Below are 21,224 nucleotides of genomic sequence, written 5' to 3'. Positions count from 1 at the left end.
AAAAAATATCTTTTTAAAATCAGTCAGGGCTTTTCTGCAACTTTGATTACACCAGACGTCCTGTATGGAGCCATTTTTATGTTCAGTTGTTTAGGAGAATCCTGCAATGTTGTTTAGCTCCGGAAATGTCTTGCTGACTACGAAACTTCACACAACTTTCTATTTGCACGAGTAGTTGATGACTGAATTTTCTTCTTCTGATCATATCTTCTAAATACAAATTGTAAGTGTTATTTAAATTCACACTTTTCCTTTAAAATAACAGAGGGGGATTTGATGCCGTCTGCACATGCAACCTGCAGTTGCTGATTACTTTGCAGAGTGATGGTTTGTATACAAAAACATATAATGTGCTCATAAAATATTATGTGCAATTAGAGCTCGGACCTGCTGCTGTCACAGATATGGATTTAATAACTCCAAAGGCATTTTTAATTATGCACTCGGTAATGCAAATCATTGTTATGGCACGTTAAATATTATATTGTGCCAGATTTGGAGAAATTGTTCTATCATCTCTTTGCCTCGGACTTTATTTGCCTTTAGTTAAGGTACAAAAAACGCCAGCAGTTTCGTGGAGTAATGAGACTAGACACGGCAATAAAATATACAGTAGTCAAAGCAATAAAATTATATAACTGTAATATTTTTAATTAAGTAGCGGATTTAAGTACGTTTCCCAACCACTCTTCGTCGCTTTCATTTTCAAAAAAGCGGCACATTCATGTATCATTACACAACCTGAAAGCTGGCGAGTAACGGCGCTCGGCCCCTGCTCAGGACTTTGAAACTGCATCTGTTTTGCATTACAGCTCACATTCCTGCAGGTCCGAAAAAAAAAATGAGGGAAATCTGTCCCTCAGCTCAGAATCAAAAGGGCCCTCTCGGAGATTTATCGCTATACACGATCTCCCGGGGTTGTTTGCTTCATTTTCATCTGTACTGCAGTCAAAGACAGTCATGCCAACAGCGTTTTTTCTGTGTGTGTGTGTGTGTGTGTGTGATTGACTCGGACCTGGCAGCTGTTTTTCCAAGTGTGTTTATGTGTGCGTCGACTGTCAAGGTGTGTGAGCCAGATGGGAGGTTGCGGACACAAAGAGAGAATAGCTAAGGTTCACTTAACTGTCACACTCTGCTTCCTACATGACAAAGACTGTCTAAGCTACCGTCCCTTTGCTCCTACCCTCCTTTGCCTTCCCTTCCCACCTCATTTTCATCCTCTCCGGCTTCCCTCCCTCTCATCCCTCCTCTCTCCCCGTCCGAGGTCATTCCTCTCCCACCATCGCCGCTAGTCTCTCCCTCTATTAGCCTGCTCCTTATCTCTGTCATCCCTTCAATTTCGTTCAATTTCTGCTTCACTCCATTCTTCTCTTTATCTTCCGGCTCCTCTCCCGAGTCCATTGCTTTGTCTCCGTGCGTCTCCCTCCTCTTTCTTTTACTTCCCCGGCAGACAGACGGCATTTCTTCCTGTCATCAGCCTATCTCCGTCTGCATTTATTTCTTTACAGCACTCAGTCAAACGGTGGAATACAAGTGGGCAGCTTCTTGTCATTTGTTTTTGATTCTTTCCCCCAGACATCCGCATATTCCATCACAAGCCTCGAGTCCCGGAGCTGTCACTCAAATCTCCCACACACCTCACTCACAGACACACCCGGGCACATCAAGTTTTATTCCAAAAAAAAAACTTTTTCTTTTAAATTTGTAAAAAATGCAGCACCTCAAAACGCAGATCAGGAATGTAACCCTTTCAATCATTGATAACTTTGAAAACTATAAATCTTTTAAAATACTACATTGCTGCTGAACACTGCCTTCTTTAGTGTTTTTGTGCTGCGAGTTCTTTGAGATTATTCCGAAATCAAACACGGGCCACTGTTAAGTATTTGTCTTTCATTACTGTTAATGAAGTTTGACTTTCTTTATGAAGCTATTCTTTGGTCTTTCGTTCATCGCTGCTGGAAATATAAATCACGTAACTCTGTTTGCCAAAGCTCCCCCCCCCCCACTCTTATTTAATTTTCAGCTGAAATGTAGAAAATGTTAAAGCTTCTATGAACTTGGCACCGATTGTAGTAATTCAATCAGCTTTAGAGCAGTTTTATATAGTATGTATTAGGGTTGGCGGATGTAGCTAAAAGATGAATTAGCAGATTCACTTCTAACTGCAAATTTAACAGTTCTTTGTGCATCAGTGCATGTATTTCTTTATGATGTCCTGTTTAATTACAAGACGAACTGTTAAAGATACGCAGCTAATGGATGATTGGTTGGTTGGACTTCTGCTTAGATGTCATTGGTTCCGTGTAGTTTTAAGACATTTGTTAAAAAAATGCCATACAAGTAAATGTAGGTTGGAAATAATTTTGCAATATCTAATTGTATACTATCGATTTAATGTCCAGCCCTAGAAGGTCCATATTTATAGTTATATTGAAGTGCTGTGGAATAGCCACAATTTTAGGGGCCGCAATTCGAGATTACTTTGATTGTCAATTAATCTTTTGATCGTTTTCTTGATACATATCTTGGTCAGAAATGTTTCCCCTGGATGACATCTTCATATATTGCTAGTTTGGTCCGACAAAACAATCAATCCTATAATAAAACTATAAGTGCTACTGCATATGTGAAAAAGAGGTACATCATGCAACACATTACAGACACACTTTTATTTAGTCACTTTGTGGGGACTCATCAGCCATGTGGGCAGTGGCGGTTCTAGACCAGTTTTAATAGGGGGTCCAGGTTGGGGCCGGCTTTTTTGTTAGGGGGCACATACAACCCGGAAAAAAGGATAAATCCCTCATTCAGACAAAGCAGTGTTTACAATTTCAGCAATTGTGATAGGGTAGTAAACTGCTGAGACACTTTATTTCTGCCTTTCCCTTCAGAACAAAATCATTGCAAGAAATCTGTCATTGTATTATTGATGCAGACTCCCTGTCAGAGGGGCCACAGGGGGGTCCAGACTCAGAGTTACGGGGGCACTGGCCCCTGTTGGCCCCCCCCCTAGAACCGCCCCTGCATGTGGGGACAAAAAGTAAGTCCCCACAAGGTCAATTGTCTAGACTGACTTGGAACAAAACAGTATTTAACGCAATGATACAAAACTACTACAAAAAATGTTGTGAATACAAGTTTGTTTACTTTAAAGCTGCAGTGATGCCACTCAGTGGCTAAATTGCATTGTGGGTACTGTCAGCGCTAGGTGTTGAAAAGGACTCCTATAACATTATCATTATGGACAGTTTAAAATCAAATGATAAAAAACCTACAGCAGAACCTGAGACATCACCATTTTACTCAAAAAACCTGGTGCCTACATCACCCACAATGCAGCTTAGTCAGTGCAGTGACGTCACTGGAGGCAGTTTATCATGCAGCTTCTACTGGAGCCACAAAACTCTTTTTCACAGATGCAGTTGAACTCAGAAAGACCTGTAAACAAAGTTTAATGTGAAAAAATTGGTGGAGTTACCTTTTAAGACAGAGAAAACTCACCAGTCTCAACAAACTGTGAAGCTGGGAATGATTTGCATCTTTGCGCGAAAAATGGCTTCGATGATCAACAGCTTATCAAAACATAGTTGCCGTTTTGTTTTTTTGCAAATAGCATAATCAATCCAGCCCTACACGATTTAATTCACTGTATTTATTTACTCACTCTACCGCTGCATTTTGTGAGACGTCTATTTCTAAATGGAGGCTGTATTACTTTGGAATTAAACCCTTCTAATCACATTACCCCACACGCAGGAGGTAAGCAGACAAAGGCGTCTCACCCCGACAACAAAATCTCGCCCGCCTCGTTTTGATCTTCAGACTCGGCTCCGTCGCGCCTCGCTGAGCTTGTGCCGACCACTTATGTACGCAGGGACACACACACACACAAACAAACAACAAGCGCCGAGTGGCTGCGCGTTCAGTGGCAATATTATTAATGGGGTGTGTCTAGGCTGTCGTAAACATCTCCCAACAGCACTCAGTGCAAACGGGTGCTCGGCGACACCCCCGCATCTTTCTCCACTTAAGTAGCCTGAAGATTTCAGCAGAGCACCTTGTGCCTGCAGCGGCTCCAAAGTCCCCCCAATTCCTCCGTCTCTCTGTATCTCCTGACCACAAACCGCTCTATAAATCCCGCCTGCATCCTCCTGTATGACCAAATAACGCATCCTCTCTTTTTCTCTCATCCCCTCCGACTTCCCTTTCCATCCCTTTCTCTCCCTCTTTGTCCTTTTTTCCCCTGCCTCACTCCATCTGCTCTGGGTGAAGGTTTGTCTTGATTAGGGGACTCTGTTGGCTTGGTCTTTTATCACTCGCTGTGCAGAAAGGCGCAAACTGGCAGTGGGCAAATGAAAGCCCTCTATCTCCTTCTCGTGCTCAACTCCCACCTCGCATACTCTCCCTCTCTCAGGCCCTCCCCCATTTTTTTCTTTTTTTTTTTCTTTTTTACCTTTGTTGTTCTTTCTCCCACTTACTTTTTTCATCTCATATTCCGTCCTCTCGCCTTCTCCTTCCCGTCCGGGCCATTTCCTGCTCTCTCCTCCTCTACCATGCAGTGTCTTATTCACTCTCATCCCATTCAGGCTGTGGGGGTGACTAACTACCAAAGGCAAGCACGGATTCCTCGCCTGCCTTTTTCGTGTCGACAATGAATCAAGCAGTCATCAAACTGGCCTGCTCAACATGCCAATGAGACCTGCTTTTCTCAGCCTCGCAATGATGAGTAATGCTACGGCGACGTCTCTAGGCTCCTTTCGTCTTATGCAGAGAAGAAAAGCAATAGATAATCTCCGGTGAAACGAGTGTCGTACAATGAGCAGGGGAACGTGGGAGTGGGGTCTTTCCGAGGCTACGCTTTGATTGACAGAGAAATAGTATCAAAGTTGGTGTTTGGTCCCATGTGGCAACCTCACTACTGTGTATTTACTGTCTCTGTGTCTGTGTGTGCCTGTCTCAGAGATGGCAGGAGAGAAGAAAAACTGAAACAGACACACACACACACACACACACACACACTGGCGTGATGTGCATGCACATAAAGGTACGCCAGAGCGCACACGCTAATTCTATACCCTCTAGTGACAAAGCCGAGTTCAGGTTAGAGGTTAAATGCTTGATACATCCAATAAATGTGTTCTGCCAGCGAATTCTTTCACTTCAAAGTCACCTTCGCAAAGGCGTCTATACGTGCAGATGACATGTGACTGGAATATAGTAAAACTGGCAATAATGGCGGGAACCTTTTATTTACCGCAATAAGCTGGAGCAGCAGAGTTTTATTAGAGCTGAGAGGTAATTTCTTTTGACAGGTCGCCAGCAGGCTTTATTTCAGAAAGTGAAACAGTTTTCTCTTCTTAAAAAAAACAACAAAAAAAAACACCTTCACTGCTCATATATATTCATACAGCGACAAGGAAACTACTCCTATTACTACTGTCATTACTGCTGTATCCCTTCATAATTGTGTACATCTGGGCATAATACTTGCGCAAAGACATCAACTTTATCAGTAACATGATTAATTGCTTGTAATTGTATTGTATTGTATCATTGGCTACTGAACAAAGCTTTTATCAGCCCTGTAACCAAAGTATCCCCATGCTTTCAAACAGAATCAAACTTTCTTGTCTTGCATTTTTTGGACTGGCAGCTCGCATCGCTGCAGTTCTGTTTGCCTGCTCAGTTGAGGATTGTGAGCGCCCGCAGGATGTTGAAACGTTGTACGGTACATGTAGGTCAGCATGTTCCACATCAGCAAGTGCATGTATTTTGGTAGTATTTTAAAAACTTCCTCAACTAACGGGCTATCAATAGTGTGTCAAATTTGGACTTTTTTCCTACTAGTTTGAATTTGGATTGTACACATGCACAGTCAATAGGTGTAGGAGATAGGAGTTGAGAAAGAGGGAGCCAAATGGTGGGAAAATGTTACTTTGTGAACGCAAAAAGCCTGAAAATGGAGCAGTGTTCTTGCAGCCGGTCTTTTCGGGCTTGTTTGGCACGTGGTTCATGTGATGATTTTCAGATAGGAGAAGCGATACTGTGAAGGAAAATGAAAAAAGCTAAAAAAAAATAAAAAAATGCCCTCCGTCTGAAAGTCTGAAAGGAAAACAATTTCCTTCAAGAATGGCACCAGAATACAAAATCATTATACACACCACTATGCACGCAACCATCGTTTCTCCCGCACACACTCATTTATAGTAGCATTATATCCCTCATTCACAGTAGCAACCTGCGAGAACTTGAATATAATTACCCCCTGTGTGGATCATTAGCAGATTTTTTTGACGGGGAGTGGCTTTGTCTGCGTGCTTCATGACTGTTGCAGTTAGTTCGACCTGTGAGCTTTAAGTACAAAGTGTTCTGACTGGGCATTGTTGTGAATAATAGATGGTTGAGTACTTTTTACCCTGCAGCGTGAAGTTCATCCAGCGAATCATCGTGTTCTTCTGTCAGTCATGTAACTAACTACAGTATCTGATCTCCCAGAATGTGTGTGTGTGAATACGTGCGTACTACGAGTGTGTTTGTGTGTGAAGATGTGTATGCATGAAGGTGTGTGTGTATGTGTTTCCTGCATGAAAAAGAGAGCCTGTGGTCTACAGAAGTATATGTCACGTGTGTGTACAGGCTTGGTATTTCTACATGAGTGAGCGCATGAGCCGCTTTCGGTTTATGTTGGTGTGTGTGTGTGTGTGTGTTTTGTCCTTCAACACTTTATGGGGACACACTTTCATTTAGTCACCTTGTGGGAACTCAACTGCCATGTGGGGACAAAACGCAGGTTCCCACAAGGTCAGTTTATTTTATGGTATTAAGACTAGGCGTTTGTTTCAAGAGTACAAATATTGTGAATTCAAGGTTAGTGTGAATGATGGAGTCAAGTGGTCATAGCAATCTTGATTTATGTGGCAGCAGAAGTGTTTTACAGACATAAAGCGACGGACCTGACAGTGAAACAATGTATCTGCTACAGAAACATTTTATAAGTTGCAATATGTAAGAACTGGCCACCTGTTGAATTCATTCTCTTAACAAAGTTGAATAACCGCTAACTGCTGCTAATTGCAGCTGCCATTAGCTAGGTAGCTAAGTTAACTGTGCACTGAGTGGGCATATTAGCTGACTCTGCACAGACTGGGACCTCAGAGCACCGGGGGGAGTATTGGTGTTGTTTACTATTAGACTATTACCTCTTAAGGTACAACGTGGCTGGGGGCTTTAATACTAACATGAATACATATCTCTGCAAGGCAATACATGGATGTCAAAACCGTTATTACTTCACATTTAGGTGATAATTTTCGTTAAAATTTGAATGTTTTAAACAAAAATGCTTGCATGTTGCACCTTTAAGTCAATACGCACAATTTGGTATCCCTTGGAGAGGTTAACTTACGTGATTTATGTTGCAAAATGGTTCATTTGAACTCAAGCCATCTTTTTCAAAACCAAACAAGTATTAGTGTTGCCGAAGCCCAACCAAACTATGATGAAAAAAGGAAAAAAATAAGTGAACAAAATTCTAAAAGAAGTGAGAAGTATGGATACAAACACCCAGTCTACTGGGAAAGAGTCCTGTGCTTAAGCCATTCATCCAAAACAACTTGCTTCAGATGTGAACTTTGTACTCTGTTCCTGGAGCAACATAAATTACGATGTTCCTGGAACATCACCAACACGAGTTGCAAGACTATAAAATCACGGCAGTGCGATTGGTCAGTCGCAATGAACGTCCTGGAACAACATAAATTACGATGTTTTAGGAACAACCCCAACACAACGTTATCAGACAAACCAAGCCAATACAAAGTGAGAACAACTGTGTGTGAGTCGGATTGTGTACCTTCAATGGCGAAAGGCTTCCCCACGGTGAGCAGCTTGCAGTCTGCGTCGATGGAGACCTCAAAGTCCAACAGGGCTTTGTCCATGATGAACGCATCCAGGCTAGGCGGATCTGTCCTTCACCACCGACACACACATCACAAGAGTGAGAGGGAAGCATTAATTGAAGACAACAAATCTCAAACGGTTGAAAAAAACCCTGTAAATCAGATTAACTCGCCAAACTTCCTCAGACTCCCCAGATCCCGTGCAGGATCCTGTGTTTGTGGCAGTCATCCACTTTGTCATTTATACAGGGGATGAGATTAACTGCTTTCTAATACACTGTGTAAACACATACATCATTACCTGAACCAACAGCCTCTGTGGCGGACTGATAAGGCAATAAACACACTGCTGAAGACTCTCCTGCTTCTGCAATATCGATCCAATTGACCCTAATTGACCTTTAATTATAGACCACTCCTCTGTGTGCAGCCAGGGCTGCCAGGAGATAAGTTTCAGGATACCAAGCGTAACGCACTCGATTTGAATATTATACCTTCACACAAACACATTCGATTAATATGAGAAAGATAGACGTTTCCCTGACACGCGCACCCAGATCGTCCAAATGAACGCATAAACTCACAATTACACAAAGTTTGCACGCACACGTACACATGGACACAGAAATTGAGGGCAGAAGATGAACAAGCACGGATGCATGTTTGGGAAAAATCGCAGACAGTCTAATGGAAAGAGTAGGGCAGATTCATCAAATTACTGAAACTCGTTGTTATTCAGGATGTTTGCCACTAAACAAAAGGTTGACTTTACAAAGTCTTTGCTGTGCTGGCAAAACAGAAAAAAAGTCTGTTTTTCTCTGCCTAGACCTGTCAAACGCGAGGCACAGGGAGAAGAGAGGATAGAGACTTCTTTTGGGACTAAAGAGGGTCGGAAGTTATCCGATGCCTGCCCCTTATCCAAGTGTGTGCATGTGTGAGAGAGAGCGTGCGTGTACGCAGGCATGACAGTGTGTAGCTACGACTAACTCCTAAGCCCGTGTGTGGGTACGTGCTTGCGTTATTTTCTCATGAGCCTATACATTTATGTGCAGCTGCATGTGTAGCCCCTGGGCGTTCTGTCTCTCCAGGAGAAGGCTTGTGAATTTTTTTTTTTCCCCACTAAGATTTGAGTGCGGTATTGGGGTCAGAAGTTCTGCCGACACAGTATTTTACTGCCTCACTCCGGCTCTCTGCACTGCTGTGACTTCCACTTCTGCTTCGCCTCGCGCGCAAACAAACGCCGCCTTCATCTTTCCCCCCCGCTCTCATCCTCTTTCTCTGAACCAGCGCTTTGTATCTTACCACTTGTATCACAAAGTCAGCACATGCACTATCTCAGCATCTCTGCTGGTGTTCTATGGAGCAGGCCTTGTGTCTGAGGATGTGGTGATAGCCGTGAATGTGTTTGCTGGGAGTGATGCAGCTCTCCGTGAGTGTGGTTAATTAGCCAGGATTCACATGTGTGTGAATGAGAACACTGAATATTTGACCAGGATTGAATTACAAATTATTTGTGATGTCACAAATCATGACTTTACCTTGAAATCTAATTTTTTTTAGTGAGAGAAAATGTAGTGTCAAACTCTGCTCTTCTGTCATGATATATAAAGCGGAAAGACAAGGGGGACTTTAGGTAAAGGATCTGGATACCACTGCGAATCTCATTTGTTCTGTGTATCCATGTATGAGTTTATGCGACCCCCTTGTGTGTTTAATTGAAGTTATTAAAGTTGTTACAACAGAGGGTCTTAAAACACGGTGTTTTGATTTCGATTAAAAGACACATTTAATTAAAAGTGTCTAATTCTAATGTTTTTCTTTTTACCGAAAAGCCCATCAGGTGTGCTGTGTGGCTCCTTTTTTTGTCTTTCGCTGCAAAAACAACAGGGGTGTAAACGAGCTGACATGCCTCATTAATAAGTGTGCTTACATGAAGCACGCTGGCGATGATCAGGCTCTTGGACTACCCTCGTTAAATACTCGTAAGTCGAAAAAAACAATTATTCGGGTTCTAAGAAACCTGAACGTGCAAGCTGGTGTGCTCCGATGGAAGCCAGGACACTGTGGCATTATCAAGTTTTCTTATCACTTTTCCTCAACCTGAGAGATGCAGTAGTAACTAAGTTAAACAAGAATGGCAGTCTCCCTTATCCGCATCATACTGTAGCAACCTGCCCAATATGCCTGCTTTTTTCATCAAGATCCGTGCGTTATTCCCTGACAAATTCACAAAGATGTTGAAAAGTTGCCCTATCTCGCAATGTTGTGAATGTGAGAAACGGTTAATGGATTCATCCTTTTATACGGATCAGCATTAAACGTTACCAGGCTAACTATTCTGGGCTGAGACCCATCCTCCGTCCAAGTCTTGTGGAAACCTGTTCAGTAGCTTTTGTGTATTATCCTGCTGACAAACCAGCCAACTCTAAAAACACGAACCTAAAAAATATGAAAACAAAAGATGTATTGTTATTTCACATGTGCAAATGAGATTTGAAAGTCTGACACCAGTAATGTGAAGGATGAATGTGTTGTTGCCGTTGTCTTCCATCGCTGGCGAACAGATGGAGCAGACAAATCCTGCAAACCATTAACGGCAGCCAGAAACTAAAGTGGGTTCATCCTCAGCTGTAGCAGAGAAATGAGTTTTGCAAGATGTGGGAACGTGTGTTTACCAACACGTACAAAGAGAAACCTGAGTGATGTTATAGTCAGAAATAAAGTCGGAGCACGATGCATCGCACAGAAACATTAGACTCGGATTGACAGACTCAGTACTGGCGGTCTATCTCAGTGTCCCTTCAATGCAAAAATTATACTATCAAATAAACTGTTCATTCAAATGACCGCATAAGATCATCATTAAAACTCACAAAGATCTAAAACCTGCACAGCTCAGTTACTTGCTTGACAAACTGCTTGCTGAATATGTAGCCACAATGAGTGTGAGGATCCCCCCGCTTTTCCCATTCGTCCTGCTGATGCCTCGCGTCTTATCGCCTGTAACCACTTTTGTCATCTTTACGGCTCAGTTTTTTCGGTTTGACAGCTTTAAAAAAAAAGAAAAAAAAACTACTTTACCCCGTCGGTTGTGCATCACACCACTTAGCAACTTCTGGACATTTCACTGTCTGCTAGCAAATGGAAGCGACAAGGAGGCACCTTCACACAATGAGAAGTCAGTGGAGAGTGGTGATTTGTTTTACCTTCTGGAATTGGGCAGGACTTAAGTGCGCTCTGTGTCCATACCTTAACCCCTCTCTATCATCCTAAACTACTTTCTTTTTATTCTCTGTTGCTATCGTTTTAAAAGTCTTCTGAATCCTCGCCTGTTTTCCTGTTTTCACTGACTTCATGCATTATGTAAAGTACTTTAAACTGCCTTTGTGAATTAAACGCATCATATAAATAAACTTGCCTCGGCTTCCCGCTTTCATCTGCTTGCAATCCCCCATCCGACACCCTCTCCATGCAGCCATCCTCGGCCCTTTTTGCATCACTTTGTCCCTGACCCCCATTTATCTCCACATTCAACACTTCTAACGAACTAATATATTTTCCCTCAAATGTGGAGGGGCTTTGTTAATTACATTTATGTAATTCGTAGGCTTTCACCTCACTTACACTTTGCACTGGAATGTGTCTCTCGATAAGGGAAAGCTCATTCTGATGCAGGGTGTAAATATAGGCATGGGCGTTTTTTTTTTTTTTATCGTATCTCTGTCAGATGAAAAAGCAAACAGCCTGTTTCGCTGTAGTATAAAAAAAAATAAAAAAAATCTACCGGTGGGTGAGACACAAAATCACTGCAGGTGTAAAAGAAAAGCACAAAATAATCAAAGGGAAAATCAACCCTAATGCACAACAAATTGAGCCATTACACTGATTCCAGATTGCAAAAAAGTCAGTAGGTAGAAAGGTTAAAAAACAGCCTCACTTAGCTGGAAATCAAAGCATCCAAAGTGTGAATCATAATGTGACTGGGTGACACATTCTGGAGAACACGAACCTGCCATGTTTGCTCTCGCTGTCAGTGGGCAGAATTGTTATGCACGGAGCGCATGACGAGGAAGTGCACAGAATACAGACAACCGCAGACTGGATTGTTTAGATTGCATTTGTGTCGAAATGAGGTCTGTTAACATCATGTGCATTGTGTGCTTGTGTCTTACTTCAACATATGCACGCCTTCTGGGGTGGTGGGCTGATTGAAGCGCCTCATGTAGTCGTGCATCTCCGGGAAGCTCTTCTTCATGTAATCCTCGGCGCTGCTCTCCCGCACCGTCCCAAAACGGAAGCCCATGGAGGGATGGTGCAGCTGAGGAAGTGACACATGGGCGGAAGAGAGGGTGGAGGTGATACGGATATCAAGCTCGCCCTAGCCCTCAACTCCCTGCAGGGTTTAGGGATACGGAAAGGCGATAATCCTTCTGAAATAATTCCACTCATTGCTCATTAGCCTGTCCTTGTGTCAGATTAGTTTGTACATGTAGCTAGTAGGTTTGTATTTGTGTGTGTGCGGCGCGCTGACATGCATGTCGGTGTCCTTGCATGCAGTCTAACCTTCTCGTCATGAATTCCAGAGACCTGCTCGAAGGTCTTCTCCCCGACCATGACTGCAGCTAGGTTGGCGGTGTAGCTGGACAGCACCAGTAAGCAGAAAATGGCCCACAGGTTCATCAGGAAGCGCCCGGTCCAGCACTTGGGAGTCTGCAAGAGCGAGAGAGATAATTTTTGCTTGGATTATTTATTTTTTATTTTTTGTTGGCTTTAGTCATAATAATAATTAAATAGATCAAAAAGGGGAAAAAATAGATCTTTTGATGCCGAGCGAAACTAAGAATATCGACGCTCCAAACTCAGAGATGTCAAGATGTCAGGACAAAAATGAAACCGACAGGAAACAAACAACACGGAGGAAGGATAACAAAAACTGTGTACATGAAAAATGAGGACTAAAGGGACTCAAAAAAACACAAATGTGTGAAAAGAGCTTTGAGGTGTTGACATAAGATGCAGAGCCCCCCCAGAGGCTCACTCAACCTCCTCCTCACTCTCCCTCTCCGCCATAAAAAAAAAAAATCCAAATTTAACCCCCCAGTAAGGGTAATCACGTTAATCAAAGCAGACCAGGGGAAGAGCTAATGCATGAGAGAAAAAAACACAACAAAGTGTGACTGTTCGTGAGACACATCAGAAATATCTTTTCCGTGAAATTGCATGCCGAGGGGAATGAATCCACCTGAACACAGTGATCATTTATTTACGCCACCAATTAAAATCCACTTAACAGAAGAAAAAGAGATGAATTTCGAGTGTGTTTTTTAAGGGCTGGAGATTAATGAGACATTAATTATACAAACAAGGTTGTAACCCGTTGTTATGAAGGCGTTCCGGATGTTGCGAACTCTCCATAATTAGCTGGTGGATCGAGGGACGGAGGCATGCACAATGTAAGCGAGAAATTCTACGATAGCATTATTTTTTTTGAGGAAACGTGAACTATAGGACAATTTGAAACATTCTTCTTTGCACCATGGTGATGGTATAATGATCAGGGTGCCCTTGCTGCTCCAATGTATGCATTTCCCCCTCAGAAAGTATCACTCATCTCTACTCAGGCGAGTCGAACTATTTCGGTTAATCCACCCCTCAGTCTCTCAGAAGCTACATTTAGCCAGGACTGCCATTCCGACTAACTGCTCTTGGCGCTCCTCTGCTCCGTCTCCTCAGACTGAGAGGCCCGGAGTGCACTCTGCTGTTCTCTGGGAGCGACTATTTACGAACGCACACCTCATTTCACAATGTGCTTAGAAGCTATCCCCAGGAAATTCTAATAATGCTTACGCGCCAAATGCAATTGTAGCCCCGTCCCCCTCAGACAGAGTTGCTATGCCTGCTACCCCTAGAAGTTATAGCTCATGAGTTGGGGTGGTTTACGATGGTGACAGGGGAAGACCTATGACTTTATGCTCATTGATGTTTTAATAACGCTAAATCACAAAAAGGCTTTGACCACATCAGCTAATGTTTTGTAAGCGTAACACGAGTGCACTGGTCGGATAGCTGAAGTGTTAAAGGTGCAATGTGTGAGAACTTGAGTTTAAAACATTCAAAAATTAACAAACTATCGACAGAATGCCAAGAAATACGAGTTTTGACTTTATGTACTGTGTTGCAGAGACTTGTTATATCACTTACTAACCAGGAGCAGCTTTTGAACAGTGAGGAAACACTACACAGTGACTTTGTGAGTGCTGAATTAATATTTAACCTCCCTGCCTACTTAACCTATCATCCCAAAAACTTACACCGTCATCTTGACTTGACTCGATTCCTAGCCTCAGAAGAAATGCTCCTGTATTTTTTAGTTTAGGAAACTATGATTTGTTTTGAAGACTTAACATTTTAAATTTTATATCGGCTCAATCTTATTAAAACTGCAACACTGCAATCACTCACTCCCCGCAAAAGAAGATATCGTTAGCAATCAATCTATTTGCCCCCTGTCTTTCCCATAGCCTAAATGATCACGACTCTTTGGCTCTGAACCAGCAGATCGAGGTCAGAGTGTTGCTCAAGGGCATTTTTTAACAGGTCGCAAGGCTGCTAATGGACACAACCTGTTAATTGACACATTGCCAGTCGCGAGGATCAAACCTGTGACCTTTCAGTTACAGCAAGGTCTCTCTAATCACGTTGCCTCCATTCCGGCCAAGTCGTTTGCACCGCATCCCTTAGGGACACAGTGTGAGTGTGCACTTTAAGAAATATTATTATGGGGTGCATACTCACTAGACAGGAATAATTTCAAGCAAATGATGTTCCAGATATTTATCTGCATGTGCTGCATGAATTTGAGAAGCAAGCATAAGTTATCATAATGATGGATTTTGGCTGCTTAAAAAGCAAAGAACGCAGGGGACAGTTGTTTGTCATTGTTGCTGGGTATGTGCGGCAGTGTGACCGTGGGTGTGACACGATCAGTCAAACCTGGCAATCAAATCTGAGCTCTAAAGAATGATGTTACTGCAAAGGTACATTCAATGTCTTTACTCGGAGAAGGAAAGGGATTGTTTTTCATCTGGCTACGTGTTTCCTAATCGACAGATTTGCCTGAGGCTCTGACATCCATTTGTCTTTGGTGATCACTCGTCTCACACATTTTTGTCTCATACTACCTGCTGACCTTCACTGCCTGGCTCCCCAAACTCTGGCCACCCACTTGTTCTCCCCCATTTACATCATCCTCTGTCTGCCCACCTCCACGTCACCCTCACTGCTGTTGCTTTTCTCGTCTCTGCTTGCCCACTTACCCTTTCAACCTTTTCTCACCATCTTCCTGTCAACCTCCCCATTAACTTCTTTTTGAAACCCATTTCCCGGTCTCCACTCTCACCTTTCCAGCCCCCCCCTTCCACCTGCCTTCTTGTTTTCAACTTTGAATCTGACTACTTCGGGGAGTTAACCTCTACTGGGTCACTCCCTTTCCACCTTCATCCATCCCCATCATCCTCGCCATAACTCCTTCAATCTCTGTCGGCCCACTTACCCTTTCCCCTCTCCCTCCCTGTATGTGCATTATCCTCCCTGTACCTCTGCACTTCATCACTGCCTACCTTCTTAACCTCTCCCCTATCCATCTTTTCCACTCCCCAGCCATCTCTATCATCTGTCTCCATGCCTCTTTCTCCTCTAACTTCCTCTCTCGACTCACCCTTATTGTTTGTGTACTCTTTCCCATAATGCGCACCCCCCTCCTCCCTTTCACTGCAATTTCAATTCCCTGCCCCACCCGGCGTGATGCCTATTTATCACACAGCGGCGAGCTACTTTACCTTGGTGGCGACAGTGCGTCCAAACAGTATGGCGTAGCAGAGATTGAGGGCGGAGGAGTAGGAGAACACACGCAGCCGGTTCCTGCCATGGGGTGTCATGCCGAAGGGACTGTTCCACTCGTACAAGGTGAGGAAGAGCGCGGTGAGATGTAGCGTGACGAAAATCCCCACCCACATGGACCAGTGGAGAGGCCACATAAAGGCTCCGATGGGGGCTGCAGTGTCCCGGCTACGAACCTGGTAAGACAAAAAACAAATCCAAGAAACGGGCTTGATGTATTTTGAGCAAATTGAGATTGCAATTCAACCTCCAGTTTGTCAGTAAACTTCTCTTACCAAGGGCAGTTAGCTTTTGCAAAGGGATAAGAAATCCCTTTTTCAAATAGCAGTTTTAGTTTTTCATCTCATTTTGTTAATTTCAGTTTGCGAGGCACAGGGGGAACATGTTAACCAATCAAAGTGTAAGCAGCATGTTTGACTCTGCCCAGACGGCAAATTTCTCAAACTCCTACTATCTTAAACTGTCGTTCCTTTTCAACTTTCAGAATTAATATGTTTGCAGTAAAACTCGAGAAAACTAATTACACACAACTAATGATCTCCTCTCCCTCACCAGAAGACCGGGTGAGAAGGGCATAGGGGCGGAACTAAGTATTTGCAGACCACATCATCAAATCATGCTGAAAAAGGCCTAGATAGAGAGAGAGAGAGAGACTGACAAATCAAAGCAACACTGCAGATTGTGATGCTGCCCCAGACTCAAAATGCAGTATATATTTTTTAGGACATGGCCCCGTGTCTTCTGCCATCATTAAAGTACAAACTGTGCAGTGCAAACTTAAAACGACTTCAAGTGAACGTACCAGAATGCCCAAGCTGGTGGAGTAGAAGGGTGAGGTAAAATCGATGACTCTGCTCCTGGCAGAGTTGATGGAGAAGGAGGTGACAGCCATGTCAGCCGTTCCGCTCAGCAGGTCCCCGACAAGTCCCGTCCAGCGTCCCGTCCCGCTCGAGGCCCCGTACTTCCCGTCGCCCACAATATAGAGGTCGAAGGTGAAACCCATGTCCTCTGCGAGTTTCTCTAAGAGGTCGATGCAGTACCCGTAGCAGCACTTCCTGAGGTCTTCTGGTAGCTCTGACGGGGAAAAACATTGATGGGGAATCGGTCCAATTTGGTGTTCTTATCAGTTGCTAATGCGTAAGAAATTGCGATAACGATATATTGGGCAATATGCAAACATTTTCGCAATGACCCCTTATAGGTGATTATCAAACAATAACAATTTACTGGAATCTGTTTAGAAGTTACCCAACTGTTTGTTATAGGCTCCTCGACCAACGATAGGCAATAGGGCTGCTTGTCACAGCTAAAGGAGTTGACAAGATTGACAAACTACAACATAAACATTAACACTTTCCGACAATTTTCGCAATTTACATTTCTCTGCCAAACCTTTTTACAAACTCCATAAATCAATGTGCCAATTACTTTTGAAATTTGGCACAAATCACTGCACTATCTCCACCCAAGAAGAATATGCAATCACATTTTTTCTCTCGCTCTTGAAACACTGGCTACAGAAATAAAAACCCATCTACTCTCCTCAATTCCTGCATTGTCCAAAAGATGCCGGCTCCTATTAGCTGTCTTCCGTTGGCCATCTGCTAAAAAAAGTGAGTAAAAAAAGTTTGATGCCTGACTGTATATTTCACTGCCTTACAGTAGGCTGTTGGTTGAGTAGTCTTCTTACTCAGAGATGTAGTACCTGTAGTTCTTTGACATGCTAGTCTTGATCTCTTATTGATTTACCGCCTTTAATCCTCTTCACTCATGAAGCCGAGATGTAGACCTAAGCCCTTGACACTGCACCAGGTATATTTTTAAACCGGACTGACCAGCCATGATCCTTTATTGATTTTACTTCTAAAATCCACTTCAGCCTTGAGGAGGAGTGGAGGAGATGTGGCCAGTGACATAGCGATGAGATCTAAGCCCAGAGATCTGAGTGTTTACATAAGAGAAGCTCCGAGTTTTCAGAAATTAGAATTAATGCATATGCCCCTACAAGTTAAAATGTTTATGGTACAACAGTATTTATTTCACATCAAAACTCACCAGTACCGTCCCATTCCGTAGTTGTCGCATTTGGGTTGTGCAGTTGGTTGAAGAGGCTGTGGATTAGGTCAGATCGGTTGGTTCTGGGGTCCAGACAGAGCTGACCAGCTGGACACAAGCCATCGTCGTCTACTTCCCGTGTGAAGACAAACGGATGTTCCACAAGTGTCACCACCCTCAGGCGGTGTCCCTCAACGGAGAGTCCCGGCCTCCAGCGCCCTCCTACGTTACCGTCCCCCTGGCCGTCCCCTCCTCTCACTCCGGCTCCAAGACCTTGTCCCTGGCTGCTCCTGAACCCTCCCACAAGTCCCAGGATCCCCCCTTCTAACTCCAGCCTGCCCCTGGTCCACTGGCCCACAGTCACCCAGGCCGGCTGGCCAAGAGCGCCCCTCTTCAGGCTCCATACGTGGAACAGCTGAGAGGATAAGACCCGAGAGAGGCCAGCATCCACCTGGATGAGGCCTGTGGCCCCAGTGAAGGAAGTGTTGGAGAGAAACCTCGAGGGACAGAGAGAGAGAGACAAACAATAAGCAGGAGGCAACTAAAGTGAGAAACAATGCAAGATCAATACTGGGTTATTGCAGTTCACGGGCCCCATTAAGGAAACTTCAAACACTATCCTATCTCAGTTAGGATGCCATTTAGAATTTAGAGAAACATTTGTTAGAACTGCATTTGGGAAATAAAACCCTAACTTATCCTAGGATAAGAGTTTAGTTGTTACAGAACTGTCTTAACTGACAAATCATATTAGGCTGGCATAGACCCTGTCCTAAATAGCTCTAAACCCCTTTACTGTGTGTATTTATGTATGAAAATGACAGGGAAGACGAGGAACAACATTAACACTGAATTATTTGGATTGGAAGGCTGCTCAAACAATGACTGTTGGGGAAGTTAGCGCTGGTGTTAGCCTGTTGGAGGGGCGAACACTCATCTTAAACTGATAGCTTTAAATTTTCCATTCCATGTATTAAAGGGTTGAGGCTATATTTGTTTCTCTACCAACATAATAAGCCTAATGCCTCTGACTAAGTGAAGCTAAAATTGAAAACCTGTCTTTTATAGCGAGGAAAGACAGGCAGTTTTTGGGTGCATTCTAAACACGGACACAGTACAAGTGCTCTCTGAAGTATTGAGTTTACAGTTTTAGTTATGATTCTTGAGGAACAAGGTCTGAGATAAGACAGAAAACAGCCATGAGTTCAGGAACAGCTTCAGTAATTAGAAGATAGGATTCCTAGCTCAAGGATGACTTAAGATAAGACAAGCAGTGAGAACATTTCTCTATAATAAAGCCACAGAAATATAGTCCATCAAAAATACACATCACTAAACTAGCCGGTTGAGAAACAAATTAGAAAAACTGGGAAAAAAGCAAGAAGTAAGTTACAAACGATGGTGCAGACAGGCATGGTCTGGTTGTGGAGCTTTTGCAAGTCCAGTCTCAGATGGGTAATTGCATCTCCCAGAAAGTTATAATTAAAAGTTAATGCAGTGCAGTGAGGGTCCCCTCATATCTGCCAGTCCATACAGAGAGTCATTGCTATTCGTCTCACTCGCCTGGTGGCATCGGTCCTTACGGCAGAATACATTATAAGGAGCAGTCCCAGTCCGCACATAAATCTGCCCTGGCCTCTTGAACCACGCGGGGATTGTTGGCTCATGTCTTGGCATTTGATCACGCGGATGTCGTCAGGTGACGTCTCAATGTGAAGGCGTACAAGTAACGTTTGATCATGTCTTGATTAGTGGGGGATTGTCAGGAGGTCAGGGAAAATTGTACGAGGGGTTGCTTAAATGTTAAAGTATGCAGGGATCACTGCATCCGGTATGGGTGCTGAACCGTGCGGTGACTGTTGATTACGTCTGGGTCAATGCAAGAAATGGCAAGTTTTCCCTTCTGTTAATAGAAAAGGTTGGTTAAGTCATAGCCCGTTCTCAACGCAGAGCAGAAACGTGGCCCTTTTTTCCTCTTGCTCTTTGTTTTATTCACTCTTCTTTTTTCTTTCGCCCTATGTTGAATTGATGAGCATATAATGTAGCTGCTGCAGGAGAACTTTCTGCATTAAATATGGGGCAGGCGAAGTAAAAATGAAATGACTAAATTGATCATGAGGGTCATTAACCTCACCTCCAAGTCGAGCCTGAAATAAAGCCCGTCTGCGCCACACATAGGAAGATACAACATGTGAATCGTTGTTAGACTTTATTTGTATTCTGCTCGTGCTGTTGTTCATTCTCTCCACATTGGAATATACTCGAACGGCGCAATATCAATTTATAAACCCGTTTCTGGCGCCATAACTCTCACGAGGCTGATTAAAAATGCCTCTGATTTCAAAGTCATTCCCGTACCATTCTCCCGTTAACTTATGTTTCCTCATCAGTAGCTCCCTCTGTCTCTGTGACCATAAAGCGGAAGTGCTAGCCTTGCCTTGAGCTGAAATCACTCATGGTAATAGCGCGGCTGAATCATCATATCCCACAGACAGCAGATTCATCAAGCCAACCCACTCCAGACTCATATACTATTACTGTAGTGGCTGCGGCTGGCCACAAAAGACTTAACCATACGCCTCACTCTGCATCTCGTATCCGTGCAGAGGAGTGTGAGGCCCTCCTTTTTTCCGCAGTTTTGTGACATTTTTGGATTCTTGCCCAGAGATAAAAAACGTGAGATTAGGAGTGCGAGATACGGAGATAAGAGCCGGGGAGGGAAAAGTACAGCACGCATTCAAGCAGCGCCACTTTTTTTTTTTTTTTTAGTTATGGGTTGTTTTGCGGTTTTGTTGTGGTGCACCGGGCCAGAGGCTGCATTCAGAGAATGACGGTGGATGTCAAAGCAGGTTGATAAGTCGCCCAGCTGTGTCAGAGAGGGATGGCGTCCTCTCAGCAACACCTGGCCCCTGGTTTACGCACTCTGGGAGTAAATGTCAGCAGAGTGGCCGGTAAATGATGACTCTATAAGAGAGTCCCGGGCATGCGTCTCACTCCCTTATCGCTCCATCTCCTCTTAGTTTTGGAGGAAAGTTTACTCCCTCCGTCATTGTCTGTCTGGGATGATACGAGGCATGCTTGTTTCAGTGGTTTTAATCTCTTCCGGGGAGATGGAATCAGCGTGGCAGCAGTGTCGAGTGAGATGCCACTGACTGGCAGATCTCACTCCGATAACAACAAACCCTCTACCAATTCCCCCTCTCTTCTTCTTTTTTCCACCCCGCTCACATCCTATCCCGTATGAGTCTCTTCTCCCTTTTTCTTTGATATTATTTCTATCTTCCCATAACCGTTTCCTACTTCCCCCCTCTTTCATCTATCCGTTTGTCTTTGACTACTTTTTCCCTTCTCTCTTATGTATTTTTGGGA

General features: G+C 43.6%; 1 protein-coding gene across 4 annotated transcripts in view; it reads right to left on the bottom strand.

The window, feature by feature from the left end:
* The window catches only part of grin3ba (glutamate receptor, ionotropic, N-methyl-D-aspartate 3Ba), an 86,114-nt gene that overhangs the window by 13,059 nt on the left and 51,831 nt on the right, over window positions 1-21,224 (bottom strand). For all 4 annotated transcript variants that reach the window (XM_030392116.1, XM_030392114.1, XM_030392117.1 and 1 more), the window contains exons 3-8: window positions 17,856-18,352; window positions 16,603-16,874; window positions 15,740-15,976; window positions 12,465-12,611; window positions 12,074-12,219; window positions 7,856-7,971 (exon numbers count right to left, since the gene is read on the bottom strand). In XM_030392116.1, coding sequence (XP_030247976.1) covers window positions 7,856-7,971; window positions 12,074-12,219; window positions 12,465-12,611; window positions 15,740-15,976; window positions 16,603-16,874; window positions 17,856-18,352 — 1,415 coding nt within the window. The remainder of the gene's footprint in view (window positions 1-7,855; window positions 7,972-12,073; window positions 12,220-12,464; window positions 12,612-15,739; window positions 15,977-16,602; window positions 16,875-17,855; window positions 18,353-21,224) is intronic.

The sequence above is a fragment of the Sparus aurata genome, chromosome 16 (assembly GCF_900880675.1).
Source record: "Sparus aurata chromosome 16, fSpaAur1.1, whole genome shotgun sequence".
NCBI classification, from domain to species: Eukaryota; Metazoa; Chordata; class Actinopteri; order Spariformes; family Sparidae; genus Sparus; species Sparus aurata.
The sequence above is the reverse complement of the archived record's forward strand: the minus strand, read 5'-3'. Positions and strand labels throughout refer to the sequence as shown.